This window comes from Emys orbicularis, chromosome 19 (assembly GCF_028017835.1).
Source record: "Emys orbicularis isolate rEmyOrb1 chromosome 19, rEmyOrb1.hap1, whole genome shotgun sequence".
NCBI lineage: Eukaryota > Metazoa > Chordata > Testudines > Emydidae > Emys > Emys orbicularis.
The window spans coordinates 7,970,765-7,998,524 of NC_088701.1; the positions used below are offsets into that span (position 1 = coordinate 7,970,765).

The following is a 27,760-nucleotide window of genomic DNA, read 5'->3' on the forward strand; positions in this document are numbered from 1 at the left end:
CGCAACTCAGTGATGCCCTCAGTGGGGCATCTCTGCAGCAGATAGGCCAGCAGTCAGAAGAGCGCGGAGACTGGAAAAAGCAAGATGCAGAATGACAGAGTACCCAGAACACAGCCCCTGGGATGGCACCAGTTCCCACCTGGGAGGAGGGGGGGGGGTCTGGAGAGCAGTATCTTTCCCAAACTCTCCTAGCCCCCTGCAATGCTGGGCTTCCCCTGCCTAAGGGAGGACGGGCTCCATCAGGGGAACTCCTTCCGCTACATAAACTCAGCAGTCTCTGCTGGGCCCCAGGCTGCAAGGGACGGGGGAGGGTTCTGCTGAGGGGTGGCACTGCCATGGGACAAGAGTGCTGGCGTCACTGCAGTGCTCATGTCATTCAAGTTCCATTTTTGCACGGCTTCATGTGAAGAGCCACGCCAGTGACAAAGGGGGGTCCTCAGCCCTTTTCCTCCCCCCTCCGGATCACACAGCCTGGTAAAAGCCAGAAGGTAAATAAAGAAGGTGCTACATAAAAGCTGTGGCCCAAGGTTCCAGCCCATGTGGCCAGCACACACTGAGCAGAGCCCAGCTGGTGCTATAGGTTAAGGGTTGACTCAGCAGATCCAGGGTTCATCTTGGTGGACAGAGCTCACCCATGTCTCTGCTTGGGGGCCACACAGCCCCACTCCTGCTAACAGTCCTGGGAGGCAGCTGCCATTGGGTGCGGTCGCAGGGCTGGGATTGTCCCCATGACCAATCCCCTCCAGCAGTTCCATGTACAAGGCTGAGTTCCCCAGCAGTACAGCAGAGAGCGCTCTCCCGCACAGGTACACAGATCAGGCTCTCCCGCAGCTGCGTTGTCAATTCACCACCAGTGTGTTGTCCTGCAGTGGAGCCCTGCAGGGTGAGCAGAGGAAACTGTGAGAGCGGTACAGCCCCAACCAGACGCTGGCCTCTGGCACACGCACCAGTGGGCATACTGATGGCAGGGGGAATCCAGTCCCAGGGCTGAGCCGGCCGTGAGGCTGCCATGCAGCACAGTGGAGCTCAGAGCTGCACGAGGACTGGCCTGCACCATAAATAAACAGTTGCGACATCTGGAAGCATCATGTCCCTCCCACAAGCCTGTTGCCAGCTGCACAGCTCAAGCAGGAGCTGATCTGCACAGCATGTTGCACTGAGGACTTCCCCATGCAGTGATGCCTGCTGCAGAGAAAGGGCTGGGCCAGGAGGTTCTTGAGCAGGTTGCTAGTTACTGACCTGGGTGCTGTTTAGCCTGATGTTTGAGGCCCTTTTATACCCAGACAGAACAATCTGTCCAGGTGTCCCTTTCCATCCCAAGTCCTAGGAACCAGCTGGGGAAGGACTCAAAAGCGGCCTCCCATCTCTAGGCTCTAAGTATGCTCCTGCCAGTAGTTTGACATGGAGCTCATGAAAGCAAAAGGACTAATACATTTGTTAAGATTACAGGTCTCCTGGTCCCCCACAGTCCTGACCCACAGCCCCCTACTATCCCACCTCTGCCAGTGCCCCTCAGTCCCAACCCACAGTCCATTGCTATACTTCTCTATTCACTTTTTCCACACCATTCATGGTTTTACAGATCTTTATCATATCTCCCCTTAATCATCTCTTTTATAAGCTGAATAGCCCTAATCTTTTTAGACTCTCCTTGCATGCAAGCCATTCCATAGTCTTTACCATCTCTGTTGCCCTTCTCTGAACCTTTTCCAGTTCCACTATACCCTTTTTCAGATCGGGCAACCAGAACTGGACACAGTATTCAAGGTGTGGGCCCACCTTGGATTTATAGAGTGGATGATATTTTCAGTCTTATTTTCTATTCCTTTCCTAATAATTCCTAACATTGTTAGCACTTTTACCTGCTGCTGTGCATTGAGCTAAAGTTTCTTGAGTGGTAACAACTAATTTAGGACCCATCATTATATAGATGTAGTTGGGATTATTTTTTCCAGCCTATTACTTTGGATTTATCTATCTTGAATAATGTTGTATCATCTGCAAACTTTGCCACTTCACTGTTCACTGTCTTTTCCAGATCGTTAATGAATATGCTGAACACCACAGGTCCCAGTACAGATACTTGGGGGACCACGTTGTTTAACTCTCTCCATTTTGAAAACTGACCATTTATTCTCACACTTGGCTTCCTATCGTCTAACCAGTGACTGATACGTGAGGGCGCCTACCAGTTATCCCATAGCAACTTAGTCCCTTAAGAGCCATTGGTGGGACCTTGTCTGTCTTTTTGAAAATCCAAGTACACTATCCACTGGCTTGCCCTTGCTGACCCCTCATAGTCATGCCTCACTATTTACAAACGCCATGTTGGCTCTTTCTCAACACATCATGTTTCTCTGTGTGTCAGATAATTCTGTTCTTTACCACGGTTTCTACCAACTTGCCCAGTGCTGAAGTTAAGCTCCAGAAGTGATCCTGGCCAGTAAACCTTTTTTTTAGAAATCGGCGTTACATTAGCTACCTTCGAATCATCTGGAACAGAGGCTTGTTTCAGTGATAAATGTGAAATTCAATTCAGTGTTACTAACGGCAGTATATAATCTGAGTTCCTTCAAAACTCTTGGGGGAACACCAGCTGGTCCTGGTAACTTACTACTGTTTAATCTATAAGCGTGTTCTAAAGCCCTTTCTATTGACCAGGGTACAACGTGCAGTTCACTTCTCTGCTTAGTACATGGGGACCATCCTTGCCCCCCCACAACTCCTAACAGCCAGCCCCAGCTCTAACCCTAGAGAGTTACTGGAATGGGGTTAGAGCAGAGTGGTTCAGCCCATCCTGTCCCCAGAGCCTGCTGGGTCCAGCCCTGGGAGCATATTGGCTCCCGCCCTGCATACGTACCGCTCGCAGCAGCAGAAGACCGAGCAGGAGGAGCTGCTCTCACGGCGGAACTTGCCAGACCCTGGGCTGTCTTTGCATTCGGCAATATACATGTGGAGCTGTGTGATGGGCACATCACCCTCACACTGGTGCTGCAGAAATGGACAGAGAGGAGTCAGGCTGCCTGCCTACCAAGCCTGGCCTGATAACCCCTTCCAGAGGCCACTCCCTCCAGAGGCCTCCTACCTCCTCTCAGCAGCAAGGGAGCTCTTGGGGACACTGGGAGCGGGAGCCAATCCAGGGCACTAATGGCTCTGAAGGCTGATCAGGGCATGCTGGAGTCTTGACCATGGCCTAGCAGAGACCTTGATGATCTTAGCAGAAGCCAAGGATCTGATGGGCCAGAAACAATCCCCTCACCTCACAGGCAGCCCTGCCATGTCCCGGTGCAGCCTAGGGAAAGCTTGCCCTATGCTGCCTGCACTGCTCATGTTCCAGGCCCAGGGCCGTCCTGTGCGGGGTGCAAGGCCCAGGACAAATCAGCCCCCCGCCCCCGACTCCACCCCTTCTCCCAAGCCCCCACCTTGCCTCTTCCCACCCCCATTCCACCCCTTCCCCCAAACCCCCACCCCACCTCTTCCCCCAAGTGCACCCAGTCCCCACTTCCCCCTCTCTCCCAGAGCTGACCTGGACACAGCAAAACAGCTGTTGGCAGCGGAAGGGAGGCTCTGGGAGGGAGGGGGAGGAAAGATCAGCGAGGCCACCAGCAGGGGAGAGGCACTGGGGAGGGGAAGGGAGAGCTCAGCTGCCAGTGGGTGCTGAGCACCCACAGAGTCAGCACGTATGGAGCACAGGGGCCCCCCAAAGCATGGGGCCTGTGGCGGTCGCACCTATTTGCCGTACCCTAGGGACAGCTCTGTCCAGGCCTAGAAGGAAAAGTTCCACAGAACTTAAGAGAAAGCTAAAGCCTCCCCAGAGAGGGCTTCTCTACTCAGTACCCATGAGGGCAGGCTCCAGGGCCCTCACTACCCTTCCCCATAGTCCTCAGAGGGCTGGCAGCAACAGGGCAATGGCAGCGCTGCCAGACGTGCTAGGGCTGGAGGGACCATAGGTGGTGCCACTTTGAATTTAAATTGGTGGAGCCCATGGGTCGTACTGGGAACGGGCTGGCTCAGGCACACAAGTGTTTATGGTCTCAAGCAAAGCTGTCTCCAAACCACGTCCCCAGGCGATGACTGCCAGCTGCAGCTAGGCCGGGGGGAGGGGGCATGTCCTACCCCACACACCTGTCAGTGGGTAACTAAGCCCACCGTTGGCACCACTAACAGGGCAGCCCATGGAGTTCACAATACTTGCTGCTGGAAGGGCTTCACATCCCAACATGCTGTGCTCCACCCCAAGATGGAGGTGGCTGAGGGAACCTGAGACAAGGTCCATTTCATTCAGGTTAGACATGGCTCTCGGGCTCTGACAAGCCTGCAGCCCACGGAAGGCAGCACTCCCCAGACTGACCTTGATGGTCTCATAAGAGCCGGTGATGAGTGCAATGAAGAGGCTGAGCACCATGTAGATGAAGAGACTGATGAAGGTGTAGAGGTAGAGCTGGCTGAAGAGCCACACCAGGTAGCTGTTCTGTTGCATCTCAGCGAAGGTCACAAACATATCATCCCCGTTGATGAGGGAGAAGAGGCATTCGGACACCATGGAGAGGGAGCGGAACTGCACATAGGGCAGAGAGAGACAAGCCCCTGAGTACAGGTGTGGCCGGGCAGACCCTGGAGCAAAGCCACATGGGGAGCTGGAGCAGCGCTGCGTGACCATCTAGGCTCAATGGCAGCAGAGCTACCACCAACACAGATCTTCCCCCTTCATAGCAAAGGGCCCTAAGCTCTATCCAGCCATTAGCCCCCTTCCCCAAATGGGTGCAGAGGGGGGAAGGGACTAGCCAACATCCCCCAGCAGGGTAGCAACAGGAACAGGCCCCTGAGGGCTCCCATTTCCTGCTTGCCTCACTTCCTCCTGCCTCTCTCGCCACCCGCTGCTTGGGGCTGCCTGACCAGGAGCAGAGACTCTGGCAGAGCCAAGCCAGGCCATGGGCCAGAGGTTCAGTTGTAGTAGCCTCACCTGCCCCAGACCCTATGCTGCACTAAACAGTGCAATAGGACAGAGGGTGATTCCTTGCTGCTGCTACCCATGGCGCAAGGAGAGGCCGATGCCAGCTGGGTGTTGGGGGAAGGGCTGCTGTGTCCCCTGCATTTTGTTTCCACTGGGAGGTTCCTTACGGATCTCCCCCCACTGAAGGGACTGGGATGGGGATCAAGACTGGCTGTGTTCTCCCCTAATGCAGGGCAGTGCTTGGAGGGTTATTGCCATTTTACAGGGCAGACCTACCACCAACACAGCGGGAGACCAAGGCTCTGGGATCTCTGGCTTGGGGACTTGGAATTCCACCCAAGCAAAGGCATGACTCCAGTGCCCCATGCCACACAGACCTGCCCCCCCCAACACGGTACAGTCCCCTCCTCAATGCCCCTACACACACTGACCTGCCCCCTTATGCTACTAGCCACCCAAACCTCCTCCCCCCCCCCGCCAACATGGTACAGTCCCCTCCTCAATGCCCCTAGACACACTGACCTGCCCCCTTATGCTACTAGCCACCCAAACCTCCTCCCCCCCCCGCCAACATGGTACAGTCCCCTCCCCAGCCCTAGTCCCTTCCCAGACCCCACAACATGGTACAGTCCCCACATGCTCCTAGCTACAGTCTGACCCCCCCAGTTGGTACAGTGCCCCCAACACTCCCAGCTGCAGACCTGGTCTCCCCAACCAACCCCAACATGGCACAGTGCCCCATGGTACCTTGACATGGTACGGGCCCAGTACGATCCACCCGCAGAAGCAGTAGCCCAGGTAAATGACAGCGACACAGCAGCAGAAGCGGATCACGTTGGGGAGGGCGACCCTCATGGTCACTATGAGAATCTGGGGGAGACAGATGTGATTGTGAAACACTAATAGTGCAGGGACTCTCCACCAGGGCGCCCAGAGTCAGCAGGAGACGCCAAAGGGGACACCATGATGGAGTTGGGTATCCCCAAGGGATAATGGGATCAGTCACCACACGGAGATCAGATGGGAGCAATAATAATTGCGGGGGTGGCACAAAGGTCTGGGAGAGGAGGCAGCAGATGCAACAGAGGCCTGCAGCGTTGCATGGCAGCCAGCAAGGCCACAGCTACTCTGCGCTGAACATGCGGAGGCATCAAGTCATGGAGCAGGGAGGCATAAGTCTTGCCAGAGCCCTGCAGAAACAGCACCTGGGACTGAGTCCTGTCCCCAGGCCAGCAGCGATCCTCCAGAAGAAAGGTTCAGGGAGCTGAGCGTGCATAGCCGGGGAGACCCCAGTGTCTGCTGTGGCAGAGGCTGCTCCTAGGAATAGGAGGGACATGTCAACCCAGGGGAGGAGAGGTTTTTAGGTGGCCCAGGAAGAGGACCAGGAGCAATGGCATGATATCACAGGGCAATGGAGCGGAGGATCAGGCTGCAAAATGATTCTCAGAGGGAGCGTTGGAAGCCCCATCCTTTCGGAGCACTTATGTGGAGTGGACAGAGCATTAGCTAGCACAACAGGTTTCCACTGAATTGCTCCAGTTTTGTTTGCTGAGAGAGCAGGGCTGGAATAGCAGGGGGTTGCAAGTCAGCACTGAGGGGTACTGACAGAGCTGGGGGAGGGGTGAACCCCATCTGGAATCACAGGGGCATGGCTGCAAGTCAGGATTGAGGGGGCAAAGTCTGCCTAGGCCTTCACTTCGAGCAGAATTCAGCACCTCGGGCAGCATTGCCACTCACTGGGACAGAGCTTTCTCACTACATGCTGTGTGCATCTGCACGCAGGCATCACTCACATTGTATTTCTGGAAGAAGCTGAGGTAGCGGATGACCCCGACCCAGACCAGGAGCGTGGAGGTGCCCAGAAGGATGCTGCACACGTCGTAGCTGGCAAAGTTCTGCAGACAGACACAGACATATCAGGCGGCCCCGCCTCTCACAGCAAACGTGCCTCCCATCATTAACATGAACTTAGGTGCTTAGTATCCCGGACTACCCATCACTCACCACCATTCCACCACGGGTTGTGGCGGGTTCTCCATCATTGGCAATGTTTAATTCAAGATTGGATGTTTTTCTAAGAGCTCTGCTCTGGGGAAGTTCTCTGGCCTGTGCCAGACCACATGATCACAATGGTCCCTTCTGCCCTTGGAATCTATGAAGCCATTACAGCCAGGGGAGCAGAACCCAGCGGACAGCTACCGGCAGGTGGACAGGGGAGCCCAAGGAGCAGCAATACAAGACGCTGAGGGCAGCCCGCAGCCCGTTATGCATTTGGAACATGATGGATTGGAAAAGGGCTGCATCAGTAAAGGCCTCACAGCATCCGGAGTGGGGAGGTGACAGTCCCTCACCAGGCAGCTCCAGCACTGCCAGGCAGGACACCTTGTGCTCTCAGGAGGCAGCGAGGGGAAGGCAGGTCAGCGAAAAGCAACAGGACCAATCAGAGGGGAGAGGAGGAGACTGAGGACTCCCAAGCCTGGCTCCAAGACAACAGCACAGTCTGTCAGTCCTAACCTGGGCAGGGGTCCCCTTTGGGATGGGCCAAGGGCCAGGACAGGTTGGGCTCAGGATCAGGACAGGGTTGGCTAGGTACCTGGCATGGTTTCCCAAGGGAAGGGAGGAAGCCACTCGGGCCCTTTTAAACTAGACAAAGACCTGGCATGAGGACCTAGTGCCTTGGGTCCCCTACGCCTGATTTTTACGGTCTGTGGCGGGGAGGGGCTGTACACTGGAGGGGGATCGTCACTCAGGGCCCAGTATGGATCTGCGCAGACCAGGACATCACTAAACACTCAGATGTGCTCAGTAGCCATGATCATTCCCTCACTCCAGAGCATGGGGACAGCAGCAATCCGGCACCCATATGCAGCTATTGGGCCACCCAGTCTCAGAGTGGGTCCTTCCCTGTCCCTCTCTCCCTGCTGGGAACAGACCAGGCAAATGGTGCCTCAAGCTCTGCAGGAGGCTACAGAGCCACAGGATTACTGCACTGATCTTACAAACAGCTCGGAGTTAGGAGGAACATGACCCCAAGACAGGAATTTTGGCAGTGCCCACATCTGCACCTAGGCTGGGATCTCCATGCCCAGCAAGCTGCCAGCCCCACAGCCAAAGGTGTGGCCCGTTCCAGTGGCCCTGCACACCCTGCCAGTGCCCCTGCTCTGGCAGCATTCCCAGGGTGGAGAGGAGATATTTTGCCAGAGAGATTCTCTGGGAGGGTTCCCTGGCATAGCCCCATGGGGGACGGGGGAAGAGCACACACAGGAATGGATGCCTGTCCATCCCCTCACCTTTGACTCAATTCCGATCTTCATGATGGTCCCGGACACTGTCAGGACATCACTCACCACCAGCAGGATGTACCAGCCATTCACAAACTCCATGCGGTCTGACAGGCAGACGTCCTGATTGTAGCGTCTCTGAAAGAAATGGCCCAACTCCTGCAAGCAGAATGGAGAGCGGTGATGGACCCGCAGCAGGGACAAAGCTCCTCAGGCAGTAGGCTGAGGTGGACTTCCAAGAGTCCCTTGGGGATGTTTGGTTTGGAACATGGCTGCTGGGCAGAGAAGGCCCCATTGGGAGCAGCAGGGCCCCATCTCCCAGAATCTTCACCCTTGCAGAGGGAGAAATAGACAAAGCAAAACTCCCAGCTCTGCCCAGTGCTCCAGGAGAGTGAGATTTTCACCTGGCTCAAAATAAAATTCATATTTGCCCTTTTGACCAGGTCAGATCATCACATTTCTCTCACTTCACTGGTCTGATGCTCTGCTCACCTCCAGGACAACTCAGCTGGGAGCAGCGGGTTCCAGCCTCCGACAGCTCCATCTCAGACTGACTGAGCCATTCCATCCCCAGAGATGCCCACGGCCCTCAGCCTTATTCAGTAGTTGTGTGCCCCAAGGGATTCATAGGAGATGCCCTGGGAACCCTCCCTCCTGCCAGAGAGACCCATCCTCAAAGGGGATCGCTGCAGCAAGCACAGCCTTACACCCAAGTGGAGGCCCATCGTTTCTGAGAGGCTGCAGGAGTGCAAGGGGCTGTGCAGTCAGAGCCTGATGTTTGCACCCAGTTGCACTCAAAGGGTTAATGCTGATCAGCCCAGCAGGCTAGGCCAGTACTCACATGCTGCAGCATCAAGCCCCGGATGATGGAGCGGGCACACAGGATGAAGGACAGCACACAAACAAGGATCACAGCCACGTCGAAGAACATGCGGAAGGTGTTGTCTCCTGGAAGAGGCAGTGGATCTCCTCAGCAAGGTAACACCAGGGCAGCCAAGCCTAGAATGCCCAGCAGTGAGCTGCCACCATCATCAGCCTGACAGACAGCAGGGGTGATACCGAGTGCCCATCCTGAAGCCAGGATTTTAGTTACGTGGAAGTAAGGAGTAAGCGTGTCTGCTCCGATCACAGGAGCGGTGCATGGTCTTCCATGGACATCTGCCCTGAGTCACATCACCCAGAGATCACTCCACCTGCCCAAATCATCCCCCAGCAGAGATCTAGCTGAGGAAGGCACAGCCCAGAGGCAAGGTCACATTTGCTGTGAAAGGGGGTGTCTAGAATGGACAGGCCTTAATGGTTCACAGCAGCGCTAGCACAGCCACCAATGGCCCTTCCAGTTAGCAGGGGCGGGGGGGAGAGGAAGACTGCCCCCAATTCTGTCTGCCCTTCCCATCCCCTACCTCGGCCATAGACGCTGGGGTCCTTGCACTCTTTGATGTCAGCTTTGTTGTCCAGGCTGATCTTCACCCGGCCACTGTGAGCCTTGTTGTCAAATGTGATCTGGTGAAGGAAGAGGAAGACAGCTACTGCACAGCAAGGAGGGGATGGGATGGCCAGGAACCTCTCTGGCTGGATAGTCCTCACCAGCCCTGCTCCCACTACAGGACTCTCACTCCCTTATTGCAGTCCTGCTCTGCAGGGCAGCATGCACCAGCAGCACAGCTGGGTCTCACACTGACCCTCTGACGGAGAACCCACTCAGCTAGCGGCCATGCAGAGAGGGTGCATCTGGCAGCCCTGCAGGCTCAGGGAGCCCAGCTGGGCTCCTCCTGGCTCTCTGGGAAGAGTTCTTGGCTCACGAGCCAGTTGGAATCCAGCTCCTGAGCTGGTTCTGCAGGGCTAAGAGGAATGAGCAGCAGGCAGACTTTTCCGTCACTTGAATCAGCAGGTGGCACTGTGGAGGAAGGGCAATTTTCACAGTGGCTTTCCAGCTGAGACCCCCCACTAGAACTGCACCACGGCCAGGAACCTTGGCCTCCTCCCTGGCTCCCTCCTCCTATATCATGGCTGCTCACCACCCCAGGGACACAGCCCAAGGAGCTACCTGCACATTGCTTGGAGGAATTCAGCCTGACTGCTCCTTTGCTCAAGAGCAAGCGCTCTCTGACAGCAAGAGCGACCAGGCTGTGGGGTGATCTCCCAGGAAGAAGGTAGTACAGGCTAACGGCTTGTGCTTCCCTCAGGCAGCTGCAGCCCTCGGGGAATCCTGGCTATGAATTTCTCTGACGCAGGCAGGCCTTCTGCAGCCCTGGCTCAGAGCTGGGCCGGGGTTACTCACAGTGATGGTGAAGGTGTAGCAGTCCGGAATCTCATTGTTAATGATCGTCTGGATGTTGATGGCCTTCAGTTTAAACTGGATGGTGACGTTAATGAGCCTGCAGGAGACAGCGATCAGACTAACAGGATAGCTTCTGGAGTGGTACATTCCATTCCATCGCTCCAAAAGGGAGCTGCTCTTCACAGCTAGAAACTCAGCACCATACAGCTCCTTTCAGCCCAAAACTACACAGGCCATCCTCCCAAAAGAAGCAGGTGTTGGCCCATTTTACAGATGGGGAAACAGTAACTTAGCTGAAATCATGGGAGCAGTGGCAGAGCCAGGAGCAGAACCCAGAATTCTGACTCACTGCTCCATCCCAACCACTAGGTAACACAGTCTAAAGGGAAACCAAGGTAATGTCTTTACACTGCAGCTGGGAGGTATAATTTCCAGCTCGGGTAGATGTACGTGCACTAGTTCTGCTCGAGCTAGTGCCTAAAAATGGCAGTGTGGCCACCATGGCTTAGGCTAGTCATCCTAGTACAACTGCAACCAAGATCCTAGGTACGGCTCAAGCAGCTAGCCTGAGCCGCCACCCAGGCCACAGTGGCCACACTGCTGTTTTTATTGTGTTAGCTTGAGTAGTGCATGTGTCACACCTCCGCGCTGCAACACAGCTGTACCCTTAAAAATAATGCCATGGACCTAACTGGTGGGCACCTTCTGAGCTGCTCCCCCCACCAACACCACCTCCTGCTTGTTAGTGCGTGGGAAGCATTCCCCCTCCCCCTCGTTCAATTCAACAGGAAGCCATCACCTTCAGACTCGTCCTGCTAGAACTAGGACGTATGTCTTTTAGCTCAAGCTGGTGGTATCTTCCCCAACCCTGCGCTCGCTCACGTTACACAGTGGTCACTGCACACATCCTCAACACCACAGAGCTCCTAGGTCCCTATCACATCCTCCTCCAGATCCTGGCAGCTGTGCTCTCTCAACTGCCGAGTCCCCAGATTTAGCAGCATGTTGAGTAACCACTGGGGAGGCAGAAGTTCTTGTAGACAATGGAGCAACAATGCCACTGTGCTAGCACAGGCTGAAGCAGGCCCCAGAGCCCACGCAAGAAGGAGAAGGGGAAAGAGGAACTCAGGGCACAGGAACAACGAGAACAGCTGGTTCAGCATTTCAGACCCCAGCTGAGCACCCTGCCTCATATGCAGGAGTCCCTAGGAGCCACTGAACAAGATCAGGAGCTTTTCAGGATACTGAACTGTTCTGCTCAACTAAGGCTTCTGCTCTGCCAGTCAGCCTGCCCACCAGTGCCCCCCAAACTCAGCCCTGCCAGCCAGCCCCACACCTGTCGTCCCCCCGACATACACCAACTTGGCTCTGCCAGCCCCCACACCTGTCTCCCCTCCCACCAACTTACCATCAGCCAGTGGGCGAGCACATCTGTCTCCCCATCAGCACCCAGTGCCAACAACCAGCCCACCCACCTGTCTCCCCCGCTCACACCCACTCACCCAGCAACTCGAGCCTGCCAGCCAGCCCACCAGTGTCCCCCTCCCCTGCCCACCAACTCGATCCTGCCAGCCAGCCCACCAGTGTCCCCCTCCCCCTGCCCACCAACTCGATCCTGCCAGCCAGCCCACCCACCAGTGTCCCCCTCCCCCTGCCCACCAACTCGATCCTGCCAGCCAGCCCACCCACCAGTGTCCCCCTCCCCCGCCCAGCAACTCGAGCCTCCCAGCCAGCCAGCCCACCAGTGTCCCCCTCCCCCTGCCCATCAACTAGATCCTGCCTGCCAGCCCACCAGTGTCCCCCTCCCACCAACTTACCATCAGCCAGTGGGCGAGCACATCTGTCTCCCCATCAGCACCCAGTGCCAACAACCAGCCCACCCACTTGTCTCCCCCGCTCACACCCACTCACCCACCAACTCGATCCTGCCAGCCAGCCCACCAGTGTCCCCCTCCCCTGCCCACCAACTCGATCCTGCCAGCCAGCCCACCAGTGTCCCCCTCCCCCCGCCCACCAACTCGAGCCTGCCAGCCAGCCCACCAGTGTCCCCCTCCCACCAACTCGAGCCTGCCAGCCAGCCCACCAGTGTCCCCCTCCCCAGCCCTACCTTTACCATGCCACTTTCAGTCCCTCACTCACTCTCCATCACTCCCAGGCACAGGTTGCCCCACTGAGAAATATGAAGATTGTCCCTGCTGCACCCTACGGTTTCACCCCTCGGCTGGGGGGCTTCTGCCTCTTACACTCATCAGGCCTTGTATTGATTTTCCCCCTGTAGTGTATACAAGTTATGCAACTTCAGCTACGTGAATAACTGAAGGTGTAGCAGTCCGGAATCCAGCTCCTGAGCTGGTTCTGCAGGGCTAAGAGGAATGAGCAGCAGGCAGACTTTTCCGTCACTTGAGTCAGCAGGTGGCACTGTGGAGGAAGGGCAATTTTCACAGTGGCTTTCCAGCTGAGACCCCCCACTAGAACTGCACCACGGCCGAATAACGGTGAATAACGTAGCTGAAGTTGACGTACTTAGATCGACTTACCGCGGGGTCCACACTACGCTACGTTGACTGGAGACGCTCTCCCGTCGACTCCCCTTGCGCTTCTTGTTCAGGTGGAGTACAGGAGTCCACGGGCGAGCGATCAGCAGTCAATTTAGTGGGTCTTCACTAGATCTGCTAAATCGACCACTGATGCATCAATCACTGCGCATCGAACCCCCGGTTAGTGTAGACAAGCCCTTAGTAATAATTCTGCAAGCTGTGGGGTCTAGCCGATAGAACACCGGCCTGGGACTCTGCCACTGGCCTGCTTGGTGACCTTGCGAGAGTCACTTCCCTCCCCATGCTTGTTCCCCTCTTATCCTGTGTTTGTCTTGTCTACTCAGATAAGGTTTTTGGGGGTGGGGGCTGTGCCTCACTAGGCATCTGTGCAGCATACTGCACAGTTCTGCGACAGGAACTGAGGGACGCTGTGATGGGAGATGGTGCCAGCTTAGCAGAGCCCACAGAAGCAAGTCAGACCTGTATGTACTTGAGGAACTGAGCTCAAGCAAGTGACTCTCTCGCTCTGGCTGAGGAAGTTGATTCATCTCTGTCCAGCGACCCTTTTCATGAAGAAGGCTGTTTCCACTACAAAGGCCCTAGATTTGGAATCATCAGAGCAGGAAACTTCAAAGAGCTGAAGCCACACAGGACGCTGCATGCGCTGTCCCCCGTGTAATGCTGCCAGGGAACTAACAAGGTCTCCCCTCCACCAGCATCAGACCCAGTCACTGCCTCAGTTTCACCCCCTTCGGCTCCCTAATAGTTTCCCAGCAACAAGTCTAGCCCCCTTCCTGTGCTCAGCAACTTGTTTGCCCCTTTTGGTTCAGGGCAATACACAGGGACTCCCTCCCAGCCACACCAGGAATCCCAGCCTACACCCCATAGCAAGTGCAAGAGCCAATACTCTTCAACCCCCACACTGTCCCAGCCAAACTGCTTCTAGAGACACCTTCCCAGGCCCCCCCCCCCCCATTCCCCTCCCCAGGGTTGCTCCTGCCCAGTTTTTGCCTCTGGCTGGTGTGGAGAGCTCCACAGAGTTAGAGGACAGCAGGGACCACCAGATCACCTACTCTGACCTCCCATGTATCATAGGCCACCAGCATCCGCACCATAAACCCAGAAATCCAAATTAGACCAAAGGATTATAGCCCACAGGAGACTGAGCCAGAGGCAGAGAACAGGGCTCCCCCAGGTAACACTGCCAGAGACCCTAGCTTTGACTGCATCTCCTGTTTTCAGCAGGTAGCTGTGCCCTGCTGTTGGTAACAGAAGAGACCCCACGTCACTCACGACATGCCTGGAGAGATAAGGCACTTACTTGTGAAACTTGAGCGTGAAGTTCTGGTAGCTGGGGTGGGGCTGCAGGGAGAGTGTCTCCACAGGCTGCAGGGGCCAGGGCATCCTCTCCATGGGGTCCACGCCCAGGCAGTCTGCAGAGGAAGCGGAGGCTGTCCTCAGAGAAGCAGCCCAGCCAGCACCAACACAGGACCTACTGTCCCCTCCCCCACCTTCCAGCAGCAAGGAAAGCCCCCCCAGGCACCATTTGCCACATCAGGGACCAGCCCTGCCCCCAGGATGGAGCCAGAGAGGAGCCGAGAACAAGGACCTAAGCCTGCTTTTCAAACAAGAGGCAGGAGCTAGTCTAAGCCAACCCACTCCTCACATGTTTACAGAGCACTTTAGCATGACATCTGTCCCACTGCGCCATGGGCAGCCATCGCAGGCTGGGTGCAACAGACAATGCCTGCCTAAGGCACTCCCAGCAACACCCCCTCCCCCCCCCCCCCCCCGAGGCTGCAGCAAGGCTCCAGGGAACTCACCTGCCAAAGGAGAGCTCACCCACCACCTTGGATTTAGCCTGAGCAAGGCCTTGGGTGCACTCCCCTTCCCAGGCACCGCTGGGGCTATAAGCCACTGGGACTCACTTTTTCCCCACCAAGGTGTGTGAAGACCCCACAGAGAGGCACAGGACAAGAGCCTAGGTAGAGACAGGGCACAGACAGCAAGCCCACACTTTGCAGGGCATTGCCACCTTACCCAACTAAACCCTCAACTCTGCCAGCCAGTCAATGCCTGTTGCCACCTCTTCAGCTGTCATGCAGCGTGGGCACCACCTGATACTCACGAGGCCAGGGTGCACACACAGCTGAGTGAGCAGTAGTACGCACCAGCCCATGGGGCCCAGCAGAGAGATCCATCAGGGAGCCTGACAGCACTCCAGGGACCCAGAAGCACTGAGCAGCCTGGGGCTCACTTACCTGTGATGATCTTGGGGTCGATGTTGAAAGTGTCATTGGCAGGGTCGATCTGCCCTTTGCGATAGTACTGCTGGCACAGCATGAGGGCCGACTGGTTCCCGCTGCACTCCCCACGCACGTAGGCGTAGCGCCCGATTGTCTCGTTAGGAATGGCCAGGTACTGGGGAAGGAGGAGACTTTACCACCCTGCCCCAAAGCCCCCATGTCAGTAGTGCTCTGCTATGAGCCATGGAGAGCCCTCTGTCCCAGCTCCACGCCACTCCTCCCTCACTCTGCCCAACCCAAAGGCTAATGCCCTGAAAATCTGCAGATAGCCGCTTTGTATCCACAGATATCCGCATACCATGTTTGCGGATCAGATGTGGATACAAATCTTGTATCCACACAGGGATCTACCGATGGCTCCCTGCCCAGCCCGCCTAGGTCTCCTAGGACCCCAGCGCGCTCCTCCTCTCACCTTCTCCACGGCATAGAACATGTGATCGTAGAGGTCCCTCTGCGTATAGACAGCATATGTGTCCTCCGACCCATCCACATAGTCCTTCAGAAACAGGTGTTTGAAAGCAATGGTGTTCTCCTCCTTGAACGTCACCACCATCTGATTGCTGAGCCCAAAGAGGATGAGCTGCAGAAGGGGAGAAGAGGATGAAACCAGCTGAGAACGCTGCCCCTCGCAACAGCTTACCATTGGAGTGTGTCATTCTGTAGAACCACAAGCTTCACCTCACTCGCACAGCCTCTATTACAGAGCTGCATCAGCCTTTTGAGTGTTACAATCTCATCTCAGTCAACCCGACCCAGAAGCTGGTTTCTAGAATCACTATAACTACCTCCTTGGCTAGAACATTAAGAGCTGGAGGAGAGGAGCAATGACTGATAATCATATCTGGCAGCAGCAGAGTACTCTACGAGCTTCCACCAAACAGTACAATTCCACAGAGGACATATGGTTTGCGACAGCAGTAGTAAGTGGTATTACATTAGGCTATTGGGGTCTCTGAGCATGGTGATGGCCCCAATCTCTGCAATAAGCTTCCTTGTCATTGATAGTTTTAAGAACTAAGTTGGAGTCATCTTTGAGGAGAAAGCCATACTCCCCTCCACACTATGCCTTCTGCTTCAACATAGCTACCTTCCATCAATTACTGGGAAAGTGGGAATAAGGAGAAATAAGATCATTATTAAATGTCAAAGATGTCACACTCCCCTTGTCTAACTGGAGCTACTCCGACTGGAACACAGGACGGCCAGACTGGATCAGAACCAAGATGCATCTTGCCAAGCACCAGATGCTGCAGAGGAGTGGGTGAGAATCCCGCAGTAGCAGATGAGGGATATCAGTCCCCACCTAGGGCTACTCGTGTCACTGGTAGCTGCAGATTGTCTAAAGACCTGAAGCAGGAGGTTCAATATCCCTTCCACAACACTTGTTATCAATTACAACTCTGGATATTATTGTTAGCTGTATAGTGTCCAATCCCTTTTCAAATCTTGCTGAGTTCTTGGCTTCAACGACTCAAGGCAGAACTGTGGCACAGAGCTCCACCGTCTGATCACAAATTGACAGGTGGGAAATTCAAAGCTGAAAAGAGGATACATCTTTTCACTCAGTCATTATTTTAGGTAACAAGCCCAGTCTTTTCAGTCTCTTCTCATTGGAGAACTTTCCAGGCCGTCAATCATTCTCAATACTCTTCTCTGAACCCCCTCTAGTTCTTCAGTATCCTATCCGTTATGAAGTTCTCAGCACCGCACAGTTTCCAGATAAGGCTGCACCACTGACTAGATAAAGGCATTAGACTAGTCTCTGACTATTCACTATTCTACTCTTTAGGCATCTGCACATTATTTGCTTTACTGACTGCAGCTGCACATTGAGCAGAACTCTCCACTACACTGTCTACAATGACACTCAAGTCCCTTTCCTACGGGCAGCTAATTTACACCCAACCGGGTGAAGGAGTTCAGATTTTTCCTTCAACATGTTTTGCATTTATCAACATGAAATGTTATGCCACCATGCTACCTACTCATCCAGGCTGGTTAGGTGTCTCTAAATCTCCCCAGAGTCTTCTCTGGTCCTCACCAACCTCATCAAGTGCAGAGAGGATTGTCTGTAAGGAACTTCACAGAGATGCACAGAAAAGTTATTGGTGCTTAAATCCGTTGGTATAACGGCACTGGAACTTTCTTCTGCAGCGCTCAGACTGACCAAAAGAGCAAACGTCTTCCCCTGTATAGTCAAACTCTTCTTGGATCACAGCTGACTAATGTGAACAAAGAACAGAACGGGGAATTTGCAGACAGCTCAGAGGATGGTCTTATGACATATCCCGTGCCTTGCAGTTTTCGGCAACACATCCTGATATACTACAGTATCTCACAGTCTCTCTACACTGAACTGCATTTCCTTTATAATCTAGTAATACTTTGGCTCTTCGATTAGAATCAGACTAGGCTTGGCAACATGTTTGACCACAGTCAAATACGGTCAAATACTCCAGCAAGAACAGGTGGCAGCCTACCCTACCCTTCTGACTGTATCATGGTGCCATTCTTTCATGTTTTAAAACTTCATCATAATTTGCATTGTTCTGAGTTAAAATAGCTCAAGTAACTTTTTTTTTGTAATTAGGCATAAGTATCCAAGGCTGAGCCTACTGGAGACCATAAAGTCTTACTAACCAAAAAAAAAAAAAAAAAGTGTTACAATAAGTTAGAGTTTTAGAATATTTGACCAATGCCTGACAGGTCAACTGACCAATTACTTTTTGATGGGTCAAATGCCCTACCCTAAATCAGACAGCTACTCAGTGAGGTAAGGCCTTCCTCTTAACAGGGATTTTACTCCAGCTATTGTTTCCTTTTAAGTGTGTCTTTACGAACTGTCTTTATTCATTACCGCTATCGATGAAATCTTACCGGCTAGTGATATTTTTAAAGTTAAAAGTGCAGTTTTGCCCAAGTGACAAATGGGTTTCTGTACTCAGCAGATGTGGGGGAGGAAGTCAGCCAGATCTGATGGCTTCAGAGAACACAAAGTTTGCTTTTTACAGAATGCCAGAGTGAGAAACTAGGGCTGTGTGTACACTACAGAGCCCATGCTGTCATAGCTATGCCAGCATAGCCCCTTAGCATAAACACAGCGTACATCCACAGGAGTCTTTCTACTGGTACAGGAATGCCAACTCTCCGAATATTAGCTATGTAAGAGAAGCCTTCTTCTGTAAGCATCGCTACGTCTACACTGGGGGTTTTGTGAGCATTGGTCTGTGGCTGGGGGAGGTGGTTTTTCACACACCTGACTGAGGTAGCTATGCTGGTACAAGTTTTAAGTCCAGACCAAGCCTAGAACAGTTCGTGCTCCCTCTTGCACCTCCAAGAACAGTCACTCCCACCCACACAGGGAGTTAAAGGGGAGCTGCATCCCTTACCCAAATCTGGAGTCCCAACCCTCCTTTCACACCCTCCTGGTGCCACTGTCCAAGGAAAGCTTCCCACTCAGAGTGTATTCAAACTGCCTGTTAGCTGCTGAAAGGAGGAGAGATGACAAAGGGAGATGGTAGAGGGAGTCTAGGTGGGAAACAGAGATGCAAGGAGACACCTAGGCAGGATGGGAGTAAACAACCTTGAACCAAACAAGACCAGTGAGGGGATTGGAAGCAGGAGGAGACAGGAGAGGAAGAAGACCTTTGCCACTACGTTTGGATATGCTGGAGGGAAGGGGGAAGATGAGATCCTGGGAGGCCCCAGAAGATATTGTAGCAGCTGAGGTGATGCCAGAATTGTGGTGTTTAAAGCTCCCTCTGTCAGTGGATTCAAGGAGGGAAGTTTTAGTCACAGCTCAGAGATTTAGACTCCAGCATTTCACATCAGTAGATGAGCTGCTTGCAGAAGGTGGTCTTCCCAGACATGAGGGTTTTCACAAGTTGCTTGGCCAACGGCTATGTGACTATTATTCACCTTCCACCAACTGTTCTTCTCCCTGCTCTGAAGTGCTTTGGATTTCCCCCTTGACATTCACACATTAATACAGAGACATGCTCCCACTGAACAAGCTAGATGCAGAACTCACTGGGTGAAGATTCGCTGGCCTAGGTGCCAGATGAGATAATCATAATAAATCATTCACATAGCTCACCCTCAGCGAGGGCTACTGATGGGCAAGCTTGGGAAGGGATTCAAACAGCAGTTTTAGAAGCAATTCCAACATTTAGATGAGTGCAGAACAGTTGAGGGAGGCTTTTAATCACATCACCCCCTGCATCCAGAGGAGTTACCCAGGGGGCAGCCAAGTCCCTGTGTTTATCAAGAGCCTGGTGTAGTTTCAAGCCTATTGAATTGCACAACTGTATTGTGCAAGTCCATGGAGCAGCAGCTTCAGCCTCCTTTAACTCCAGCTCCTAATATCCACTTAAGGCAGAAAGGGGAAGAGTTAAATCCCCCATCAACACAACATGGTGGCTTCAAATTCAACCACAAGGCAGGAAATGCACATGCGGAGGTTCCTATAGCAGCATTAATCATGTCACACTGCACATATGTCCCAATCTTGCATAACAGCCATACTGGGTCAGACCAAAGGTCCCTCTAGCCCAGTATCTTGTCTTCCAACAGTGGCCAGTGCCAGGTGCTTCAGAGGGAATGAGCAGAACTGGTAATCATCAAGTGATCCATCCCGTCACCCATTCCCAGCTTCTGGCAAAGAGCTAGGGACACCGTCCCTGCTCATCCTGGCTAATAGCCATTGATGGACCCATCTTCAATGAATTTATCTAGTTCTTTTTTGAACTCTGTTATAGTCTAGGCCTTCCCAAGATCTTCTGGCAAAGAATTGCACAGGTTGACTGTATGTTGTGTGAAGAAATACTTCCTTTTTTTTAAGTTATAAACCTGCTGCCTATTAATTTCATTTGATGACCCCTAGTTCTTGTGTTATGAGGAGTAAATAACACTTCCTTATTTACTTTCTCCACATCAGTCATGATTTTATAGACATTTACCATATTCCCCCCTTCATCTCTTTTCCAAGCTGAAAAGTCCCAGTCTTATTAATCTCTTCTCATATGGAAGCTGTTCCATACCCCTAATCATTTTTGTTGCCCTTTTTGTTACATATCTAGAGAACCCAGAACTCAGAGTCAATGGGAAGGTAGGATCGAGCCCATCTCATTCGCAAATGCTGGTCACAGCATTAGATGTGCAGTGTGTCCACATTAACCTCACTGACAATCTTAAAACAGGAGGTCCCAAACTGTGGTATGCGTACCCTTGGGGGTTCACGAGACATCTCGGGGGGGAACGCAGGAGAAAGTGTGTAACGGGAGATTTCATTTATTGCATTTTCATAATAGGCTACTCAGATAAAGCTTTAAAACTGTGGGAAATTGTTATATAAAATACAGTAGTTAATTTACTTCATGATGTTCCAATGAGAACATAGATACACAGAGACGCTGACATACAGAGCCCTCACCTCCAATCATTGTACAGCGTAGGTTCACTTGCCCAGCAACTATCCAGTCTAACTGAGCTCAGAACTTAGTCAGGGTTATTTTTTTGGTTGAATACATCACACTATAAGTGAAATATGGACAGGTGGCTAAAGACAGGTAGTGTTAAGAAGAAGTGTCAATGATGAGAAGGGCGGCTGCTAGATCTGGAAGGGGGCACGCAACAACAAAAGTTGGGGAATCCCTGTCTTAGGGGAAATTCGGGTTTAAAATAATTACAAAAGTTACCTTCCCCATATTATTACCACCATCTTTGCTTAATTATTCAAATTTACTAAATCCAATTTACTTTTCAGCAGAAGTGTGATAGTTCTCCCATTTGCATTGCTCTCCACTTGCAAAATGAAAAGACCAGCTCATCAGTTTATCAAAAACATTTTGCAGAAGAGCAAGAGCCCTGTCAGGGGAAGTCATTTGAATTTGTGTTTCCAGCCTCTCATGTGCTAGCACAGGGCTGCAATGGCATGTCTAAGTTGCAAGCGCCACAGGAGGATGACCGTTTTAGGAGAAGATATTTCTACTGATTTTGTGTTTTTACAAAACCTGAACTGAACCAGCTGAGCCCCTTCCATTTTTGCAAGACCAAGCACAAGCCTAAAGAGGCAGCCTTCATGCTGCACTGATGGAGCTCTGTGCATTCAATGCACTAATGGAGGGGTTGTGCGGAGCACACACTTACAGGGTAGATTCTGCTCTGAACATGCTGCCCATTGGCTAGTGTTCCAAGCTCGTTTAGAGTCAGTTAGCGAGGCCATTTCCTCATGTTCCCATCATGTGACTGACTATAGACCATGCGATTTCAAAGTACTGATTTTCCTTTCAGCGGGCTCAGCCTGCATATGGAGCCTGCCTGAGTGCCCCAGCCTAGCATTACTACCCAAGAGAAACCCTTCTTGCAGTGAACAGCAGAGGCTAACAGAGGGAGTTTGCCTGGGATCTGTCCGAGAGGAGGTACACTAAGTGCTGCATTAGGGGGGCTGTGTTGGTGAGTATCTGTTGCGGGGACAGTTTGTCAGTTTGACCATGTCCTTGAATGTTTGTTTGAAAAGTGTGAATTGGGAGTGCTTTGTTCCAGGTGGGCCTTGAGTGGGCCTGACTGTTATAAAAAAAGGCAGTGAGCAGTGAACCAGCTGAGTGGCGAACAGCGGAGGCTAACAGAGGGAGTTTGCCTGGGGAGAGTCCCTTGAGGCTTTCATCTTGCGGGCTTCTGTGAGTTGCTACAACAGCTGAGGAAGCTCTTAGAAGGAAGGCATTATGGAAGGTGAGCGTTCAGCTGTTGTAACCTGCACAGGTTGTGCCATGTTTGTCTTTCTTCCACAGGACAGAAGCGACTTTGTCTGTACAAAGTGCAAGCTGGTCTCCATATTGGAAGAGAAGGTTCGAGGTCTGGAGAAACAAGTATCAACCCTGCGTTGCATACGAGAAAATGAAGATTTCCTGGACAGACGTCAGGATATGCTTCTATGGGCACAACGTTCTGAAGAATCAGAGCAGGCTGCGCAGAGGGGACAGAGGGACGGTTAAGAAATTTGGCAGCATGTGACCTCCAGAAGAAGAAAGAGGACCAGAAAGAGAGGAAGAAAAATGTACCAGCAATGCAGATACAGGTGAGCAACCATTTTCATGTTCTCTCCAGAGGTACTAATGCAGAAAGTGGACTAGATGATACATCTGAGGGAAGGGAGCAGAAGGAGACTCCGCCAATTGGAAGGCATGAGATGCACGGTCCTAGGGATGGGGGTTCCACGACCACCGCTCCCAAGAGAAAGAGGCGGGTGGTGGTGGTCGGGAACTCCCTCCTCAGGGGGACAGTCATCTATCTGCTGCCCCGACCGAGAAAACCGAGAGGTCTGCTGCTTGCCAGGAGCTAGGATTCACGATGTGAGAGAGACTGCCGAGACTCATCAATCCCTCGGATTGGTATCCCTTCCTGCTTCTCCACGTAGGCACCAATGATACTGCCAAGAATGACCTTGAGCGGATCACTGCAGACTACGTGGCTCTGGGAAGAAGGATAAAGGAGTTTGAGGCGCAAGTGGTGTTCTCATCCATCCTCCCTGTGCAGGGAAAAGGCCTGGGTAGAGACCGTCGAATCGTGGAAGTCAACGAATGGCTACGCAGGTGGTGTCGGAGAGAAGGCTTTGGATTCTTCGACCACGGGATGGTGTTCCAAGAAGGAGGAGTGCTAGGCAGAGACGGGCTCCACCTAATGAAGAGAGGGAAGAGCATCTTCGCAAGCAGGCTGGCTAACCTAGTGAGGAGGGCTTTAAACTAGGTTCACCGGGGGAAGGAGACCAAAGCCCTGAGATAAGTGGGGAAATGGGATACCAGGAGGAAGCACGAACAGGAGAGTGCAAGAGGGGAGGACTCCTGTCTCAGACTGAGAAAGCAGGACAATCAGCGAGTTATCTTAAGTGCCTATACACAAATGCAAGAAGCCTGGGAAACAAGCAGGGAGAACTGGAAGTCCTGGCACAGTCAAGGAACTATGATGTGATTGGAATAACAGAGACTTGGTGGGATAACTCACATGACTGGAGTACTGTCATGGATGGATATAAACTGTTCAGGAAGGACAGGCAGGGCAGAAAAGGTGGGGGAGTTGCATTGTATATCTGCTGGGAGAGCAATACAGCGGTGCACAGACAATCCAGGAAGTTTTTGGAAAGTGTAGAGGACTATTTCCTGGTGCAAGTGCTGGAGGAACCAACTAGGGGCAGAGCTCTTCTTGACCTGCTGCTCACAAACAGGGAAGAATTAGTAGCGGAAGCAAAAGTGGATGGGAACCTGGGAGGCAGTGACCATGAGATGGTTGAGTTCAGGATCCTGACACAAGGGAAAAAGGAGAGCAGCAGAATACGGACCCTGGACTTCAGAAAAGCAGACTTTGACTCCCTCAGGGAACTGATGGGCAGAATCCCCTGGGAGAATAACATGAGGGGGAAAGGAGTCCAGGAGAGCTGACTGTATTTTAAAGAATCCTTATTGAGGTTGCAGGAACAAACCATCCCGGTGTGTAGAAAGAATAGTAAATATGGCAGGCAACCAGCTTGGCTTAACAGTGAAATCCTTGCTGATCTTAAATGCAAAAAAGAAGCTTACAAGAAGTGGAAGATTGGACAAATGACCAGGGAGTATAAAAATATTGCTCAGGCATGCAGGAGTGAAATCAGGAAGGCCAAATCACACTTGGAGTTGCAGCTAGCAAGAGATGTTAAGAGTAACAAGAAGGGTTTCTTCAGGTATGTTAGCAACAAGAAGGAAGTCAAGTAAAGTGTGGGCCCCTTACTGAACGAGGGAGGCAACCTAGTGACAGAGGATGGTGGGGGGAGGGATAGCTCAGTGGTTTGAGCATTGGCCTGCAAAACCAAGGGTTGAGAGTTCAATCCTTGAGGGGGCCATTTAGGGATCTGGGGCAAAAAATTGGTCCTGCTAGTGAAGGCAGGGGACTGGACTCTATGACCTTTCAAGGTCCCTTCCAGTTCTATGAGATAGGTATATCTCCATATTTTTTTATTATTATATTAAAAAGCTAATGTACTCAATGCTTTTTTTGCCTCGGTCTTCAGAAACAATGTCAGCTCCCAGACTGCTGCACTGGGCAGCACAGTATGGGGAGGAGGTGACCATCCCTCTGTGGAGAAAAAAGTGGTCCGGGACTATTTAGAAAAACTGGACAAGCACAAGTCCATGGGGCCGGATGCGCTGCATCCGAGGGTGCTAAAGGAGTTGGCGGATGTGATTGCAGAGCCATTGGCCATTATCTTTGAAAACTCATGGCATTCAGGTGAGGTCCCGGATGACTGGAAAAAGGCTAATGTAGTGCCCATCTTTAAAAAAGGGAAGGAGGAGGATCCAGGAAACTACAGGCCAGTCAGCCTCACCTCAGTCCCTGGAAAAATCATGGAGCAGGTCCTCAAGGAATTAATTCTGAAGCACTTAGAGGAGAGGAAAGTGATCAGGAACAGTCAGCATGGATTCACCAAAGGCAAGTCATGCCTGACTAACCTAATTGCCTTCTATGAGGAGATAACTGACTGTGGATGAGGGGAAAGCAGTGGACGTGTTATTCCTTGACTTTAGCAAAGCTTTTGATACGGTCTCCAACAGTATTCTTGCCAGCAAGTTAAAGAAGTATGGGCTGGATGAATGGATTATAAGGTGGACAAAAAGCTGGCTAGATCGTCGGGCTCAACAGGTAGTGATCAATGGCTCCATGTCCAGAATGGAGAGGGGTAACTAGTGGTGTTCCCCAAGGGTCAGTCCTAGGACCAATCCTATTCAATTTATTCATAAATGATCTGGAGAAAGGGGTAAACAGTGAGGTGGCAAAGTTTGCAGATGATACTAAACTACTCAAGATAGTTAAGACCAAAGCAGATTGTGAAGAACTTCAAAAAGATCTCACAAAACTAAGTGATTGGGCAGCAAAATGGCAAACGAAATTTAATGTGGATAAATGTAAAGTAATGCACATTGGAAAAAATAACCCCAACTATACATACAACATGATGGGGGCTAATTTAGCTACAACGAGTCAGGAAAAAGATCTTGGCGTCATCGTGGATAGTTCTCTAAAGATGTCCACGCAGTGTGCAGAGGCGGTCAAAAAAGCAAACAGGATGTTAGGAATCATTAAAAAGGGGATAGAGAATAAGACTGAGAATATATTATTGCCCTTATATAAATCCATGGTACGCCCACATCTCGAATACTGTGTACAGATGTGGTCTCCTCACCTCAAAAAAGATATTCTAGCACTAGAAAAGGTTCAGAAAAGAGCAACTAAAATGATTAAGGGTTTAGAGAGGGTCCCATATGAGGAAAGATTAAAGAGGCTAGGACTCTTCAGTTTGGAAAAGAGAAGACTAAGGGGGGACATGATAGAGGTATATAAAATCATGAGTGATGTTGAGAAAGTGGATAAGGAAAAGTTATTTACTTATTCCCATAATACAAGAACTAGGGGTCACCAAATGAAATTAATAGGCAGCAGGTTTAAAACAAATAAAAGGAAGTTCTTCTTCACGCAGCGCACAGTCAACTTGTGGAACTCCTTACCTGAGGAGGTTGTGAAGGCTAGGACTATAACAATGTTTAAAAGGGGACTGGATAAATTCATGGTGGCTAAGTCCATAAATGGCTATTAGCCAGGATGGGTAAGAATGGTGTCCCTAGCCTCTGTTCGTCAGAGGATGGAGATGGATGGCAGGAGAGAGATCACTTGATCATTGCCTGTTAGGTTCACTCCCTCTGGGGCACCTGGCATTGGCCACTGTCGGTAGACAGATACTGGGCTAGATGGACCTTTGGTCTGACCCAGTACGGCCTTTCTTATGTTCTTATGTCTAGTTGGCAGCCGGTATCAAGCGGAGTGCCCCAAGGGTTGGTCCTGGGGCCAGTTTTGTTCAATATCTTCATTAGTGATCTGGAGGATGGCGTGGACTGCACTCTCAGCAAGTTTGCAGATTACACTAAACAGGGAGGAGTGGTAGATACGCTGGAGGGTAGGGATAGGATACAGAGGGACCTAGACAAATTAGAGGACTGGGCCAAAAGAAACCTGATGAGGTTCAACAAGGACAAGTGCAGAGTCCTGCACTTAGGACAGAAGAATCCCATTCACTGTTACAGACTAGGCACCGAATGGCTAGGAAGCAGTTCTGCAGAAAAGGACCTAGGGGTTACAGTGGACGAGAAGCTGGATATGAGTCAACAGTGTGCCATGGTTGCCAAGAAGGCTAACGGCATTTTGGGCTGTATAAGTAGGGGCATTGCCAGCAGATCGAGGGACGTCATCATTCCCCTCTATTCGACATTGGTGAGGCCTCATCTGGAGTACTGTGTCCAGTTTTGGGCCCCACACTACAAGAAGCATGTGGAAAAATTGGAAAGAGTCCAGCGGAAGGCAATAAAAATGATTAGGGGGCTGGAGCACATGACTTATGAGGAGAGGCTGAGGGAACTGGGATTGTTTAGTCTGCAGAAAAGAAGAATGAGGGGGGATTTGATAGCTGCTTTCAGCTATCTGAAAGGGGGTTCCAATGAGGATGGATCTAGACTGTTCTCAGTGGTACCAGACGACAGAACAAGGAGTAATGGTCTCAAGTTGCAGTGGGGGTGGTTTAGGTTGGATATTAGGAAAAACTTTTTCACTAGGAGGATGGTGAAGCAGTGGAATGGGTTACCTAGGGAGGTGGTGGAATCTCCTTCCTTAGAGGTTTTTAAGATCAGGCTTGACAAAGCCCTGGCTGGGATGATTTAGTTGGGAATTGGTCCTGCTTTGAGCAGGGGGTTGGACTAGATGACCTCCTGAGGTCCCTTCCAACCCTGATATTCTATGATTCTAAGAGCAAGCAGTACCCCAGGCTGCCTGATATATCAGAGAAGACAAGAGTTACCCTGAACAATGGAACCAGAATGACATGGGCTGCAGGTTGCCACAGCCCAAAGTACAGTGCTTTTCATCTCCATGCCCCCCAGCCAGCCCCCACACACCTGGATGGTGACGATGATGATCTTGATGATCTGCAGCACCAGCTTGAAGGGTTTGCGGCCCTTGGCGCGGAACTTGTCACACGGGCTCATGAAGAAGTACTTGAGGCGCCTGCGCAAGTCTTCCTCCTCAGGCAGAAGAGAGGCGGCGCCCACGCCTGGCCCGGCCCCCCCGTCTTGAGACCCATAGCTATTCACAGGGGTCAGCAGCCTCTGTGTCTCTAGGAGGGGGAGAGTGGGGGGAGGTGGAAGAGACAGGAATATAAATACAAGTCACCATGGTCCTCACCTCACTGATATAAGAGATGGTCCAGAGCCACTCACCTGCCCCAAACTCTAGGAGGGATTTCAGATTGTGGCCAGGTTTAGCCAGCTTGCTCTCTTCACCAGCCTCCCTCCCCTCTCTCTCATGCTCCAGCAAAGTGGTTTGTCACGTCA

General features: G+C 52.0%; 1 protein-coding gene across 1 annotated transcript; it reads right to left on the reverse strand.

The window, feature by feature from the left end:
- Positions 1-70: 70 nt before the first annotated feature.
- On the reverse strand, positions 71-27,535 carry MCOLN1 (mucolipin TRP cation channel 1). The gene is made up of 13 exons (XM_065419746.1): positions 27,326-27,535; positions 15,772-15,939; positions 15,315-15,474; positions 14,375-14,486; positions 10,517-10,613; positions 9,639-9,738; positions 9,077-9,183; positions 8,245-8,394; positions 6,748-6,849; positions 5,702-5,824; positions 4,352-4,558; positions 2,861-2,991; positions 71-876 (listed from the first exon to the last, which is right to left on the reverse strand). The coding sequence occupies exons 1-13, from the start codon at positions 27,413-27,415 to the stop codon at positions 840-842; spliced, it is 1,584 nt and encodes a 527-aa protein (XP_065275818.1). The 5' UTR covers positions 27,416-27,535; the 3' UTR covers positions 71-839.
- Between the last annotated feature and the right edge of the window lie 225 nt (positions 27,536-27,760).

Excerpts from the sequence above, each read along its gene's own strand:
- MCOLN1 (XM_065419746.1), bottom strand. The coding sequence starts at position 27,415 with ATGAGCCCGTGTGACAAGTTCCGCGCCAAGGGCCGCAAACCCTTCAAG. Across the intron at positions 15,475-15,771 it reads TGTTCTATGCCGTGGAGAAG|TACCTGGCCATTCCTAACGA; the intron begins GTGAGAGGAGGA and ends CTCCTTCCCCAG. Across the intron at positions 877-2,860 it reads GTCTTCTGCTGCTGCGAGCG|GGCTCCACTGCAGGACAACA; the intron begins GTACGTATGCAG and ends CTCACCCTGCAG.